General features: G+C 42.7%; 1 protein-coding gene across 1 annotated transcript in view; it reads left to right on the top strand.

Annotated features, from left to right (window-relative positions):
* The window catches only part of MYO3B (myosin IIIB), a 428,901-nt gene that overhangs the window by 130,643 nt on the left and 294,734 nt on the right, over positions 1-3,524 (top strand). The window contains exon 8 of the mRNA XM_007459030.1: positions 304-369. Within this exon, the coding sequence (XP_007459092.1) occupies positions 304-369 (66 nt within the window). The remainder of the gene's footprint in view (positions 1-303; positions 370-3,524) is intronic.

Genomic DNA, 3,524 nt, shown 5'->3' with positions numbered 1-3,524 from the left:
CTGTACGCGGGCCTCTCACTGTTGTGGCCTCTCCCGTCGCGGAGCACAGCCTCCGGACACACAGGCTCAGCAGCCATGGCTCACGGGCCCAGCCGCTCTGCGGCATGTGGGATCCTCCCGGACCGGGGCACGAACCCGTGTCTCCTGCATCGGCAGGCGGACTCTCAACCACTGCGCCACCAGGGAAGTCCCAAGAACAGATTTTATCAGAGCTATTTAGAACAATATCAGTAAAGGCAAGTTGATATTTTGCTTTTAACGGAACCCTTTCTTTGTAAGAAAAAAATTGCTTTTATTTTTCAGAAATCCTCCACCTACTTTACTTCATCCGGAAAAATGGTGTAAGGAATTCAACCACTTCATTTCACAGTGAGTATTTCTTCCACTGAATATTGCTCACCCAGCAAGTCCTTGGACAGTGATTGGAGAAGTCCAAGGTGTGGAATTGACTTGGCACTAGAAGTTGTTATGCCTTCTAGCACATTATGACACAAAATTTGTTCCAGTAAATGATAGAAGATGCCCCTGCAGGAATTGAGAAATAAGAGTTCCATGTGACTCTTGGTTATAATCAGTTCTTCTGACCATATGTGTCACATTCATCTGACTCTGCTCTGTCCTGGGGCAAATATTGCCAGTGTATCTTGTTTAATAAGGGAGGAGACTGCATCTAAAAATCTGACACCCGCACTTGGGCCAGAGAGGGGACAGAAGGTGGCAGCCTTCAGTAGAGGTTTTGCAGCTTGGAAGTTGGGCTTTGCTTTAGGATCTGTGCTTTGGGAGCAAGGCTCCAGTTCCCAAGATGATTGAGGGGCCAAAGTAAGATCTCAGGCCTGAGGCTCCAAGGTGAGGAGCCCCAGCCAGGGCTCAGAGTGTGGAGAACAAGATGAAAACCCAACAGAGCTTCTGGTGGGAGCTCTGTTACCAGGAACTAGGCAGTATTGCATGGGACTAAGACAGGAGCAGAATCAACAGCAGCACCAACAGGGTGGTGACTGAGTGCTGGGAACATGAGCTTTTGGCCTGTCCCCGGCAGAGAACCACACTGGTCCTGACTCTGGGGAAGAAGCTCAGTATGTTGGAGGGGGCTATATGACCCCAAGCAAGGGGCCTGGTGAACTGCGGAGGCAGGAATCTAGACAAGGCCGTTACAAGCCATATCCCAGCTAGGAGCTGGGAAGAGGTGCTCTCAGTGTCTACTGTATCAAACACGGGGTTCATAGGTCATGGGAGGAGAAAAGAAGTGACCAAAATAGCTGATAAACAGGAAGTAGGGAAGGGTCAACACAAATTTCTCTAAATTATACCTGTGTGCATACTTAACTTCCACCAAGATGCAGAGCAATGAAGCAGACTGGGTCTCTTGATCGCCTTCCTTAAACACAATACAGTCCCTTGTTCACAATTCCAAAATCCTAAGAGCTCTGAAAAATGGAATTTTTTTTGTACTTGAGTCATTTAGCTGCAAGCCCTGACCTTATGTGAACTGATTTGGTGGCAACACACGACCTGAACTGAATTGAGGCTATTTATAGTCATTATTTATCCTACTCTCTGAATATTCATGTGAATTGCTGCAGATATATTAATGTGTCTGATTACAGTGTGCTGCCCCAGATCCTGCTGGGGATGTTACATAAAATACAGTAAATGCACGGGTTTACTTTTCTAAAATTTGATAAAATTCTGAATTCCAACACATATTTGGCCCCAAGGGTTTTGTATAAAGAACTGTGAACCTGTGTTTCATTTTCATTTCAGTGCAACATAGTTCAAGGTCCCTGAAATTGTTTGATTGTCCGGTCAATCCCTCCTAGCTTTTTGCCATCTTCCTCAGGAGAGAGGAAGGGTAAAGAACTCCAAGAATTCTACTAGCAAGGCTGTGTCAGAATGTGACCTTGAAGTTCAAGGCCAGGGATGGGGGACGTTTCCTTGTCCCTTCAGTCCCCACTCTGATGTTTCTGCAGAATGCAGAAGCAGCCCCAAGTCAATGGTGGTGACAGTGGGCAATGTTGAGAGGAACAACAGATAACAGCAGGAGGGATGATGCTCCCATAGGAGCAGAGGAAGAGCCACTTCCTGATATTTGGAAGCCAAAGGAGGAGGTGGAAGGCCCAGGTGGCTGGGAACACATTTCAGATCACCCCAGGGAAAGAAATCCAGGGGCTAGGGTTCCAGTGATTTTGCTGGCAAAGGCTGGAGCCAAAGAGTTTTCCTTTTCATTCCATTGCTGCACACAGATGCCCTTGACTGACCTTCTCTAAGCTGCTGGCCTGGAAAACCACATTACATATTCACAGATACACTTTCCTATACCAAGCTCTAGTGATGCCTCTAAAACGTGACTTGACCCACTCACCAAAGTTTGGTTTCTGTATACTTCTTCAAGAGTATGTTTGTGTTCTTAAACAGCACAGTATTGCTTGGATAGATTTGGGAATAAAGGTACATAATTGATGATAGGGTTGGGACTTTCAGGGTTAAATACAGTATAGAAATCCCTCTCTACTGTTGATTTTTCTTTATGGCAAATCCTGTTATATGCCAAATCCTGTTATATGCCATTTAAATCTGCTTATGTCTTCCCCGACTCTGAGAATTCCAAATGCGCTCATTCTGAGTTGCTTTAGACTTAGAAAAGTGTTGATACTAGAATGGAGGACTCAACATAGAAAACAATGCCTTTAGTATGCATACATCAGGGGCAAAGCAAAAGCATCTTGTTGAAACTACAGAGTAGAGTGTCTGAAGAGGTTCTAATGACCAAGGAAGGTAAATAGAAATTAAGTGATTGTGTGCTTTATTACTAATTTAAGATATGGAAAAATGTCATCAGTCTTCTATTTATTTAATGACTTGTCCTTATTGGTTTTATTAGTGAAAATATTGTATATTTTAGATGTTCATGAATTCTTTCCTGACCTCAGCCCCCCAGTCCTGTTTTCCCCATAACATCTGAGATTCTTCAATCATGAGTTTTCCTTTTACAAGATTTTTAGGAATGTAACTATCAAGATTAGGAACTAATGGTTATATTTTATATTTTTAGGTAGAAAACTACCCACTATTCCCAAATAATGCCCTTTGGTTTCGTAAAGGAGCCAGACTACCAAATGTAATTTTAATTTTCTGTTTCATTCTGTTTATTCAAATCTCTAATTAAATGTAAACAAAGACACTCACTGGGTTAGAAATGTTTATTTAAAGAGAGAGCCTTGGTTTATTTTTATACTTACCTTGCTCATATTGGGAAGGAAAGGGAAAAAGGATGAAGGATTAAGACCTCCAGATTATAAAATTTTCATTATTGCTGGGACTGAGGTGGGAAGATGATTATCTGGTAATTTAGGAAAAGTTTTTTAGCCTGAATTATCCAGAAAATTTCCTCAATTCCCATTGTAAATGGGGCCACAGTGCATTGTATTAGAGTAAACTAAACTGGTCTTTCTAAAGAATAAACAGGACAAGAAAAATTTTAACAGCTTTAAAACCTTTAATACCCTATCCCCACGTGACTGCTGAAC

Source organism: Lipotes vexillifer, unplaced genomic scaffold, assembly GCF_000442215.2.
Source record: "Lipotes vexillifer unplaced genomic scaffold, Lipotes_vexillifer_v1.1 scaffold1241, whole genome shotgun sequence".
NCBI classification, from domain to species: domain Eukaryota; kingdom Metazoa; phylum Chordata; class Mammalia; order Artiodactyla; family Lipotidae; genus Lipotes; species Lipotes vexillifer.
Note: the sequence above shows the minus strand (reverse complement) of the source record. Positions and strands in the feature narration are given on the sequence as shown.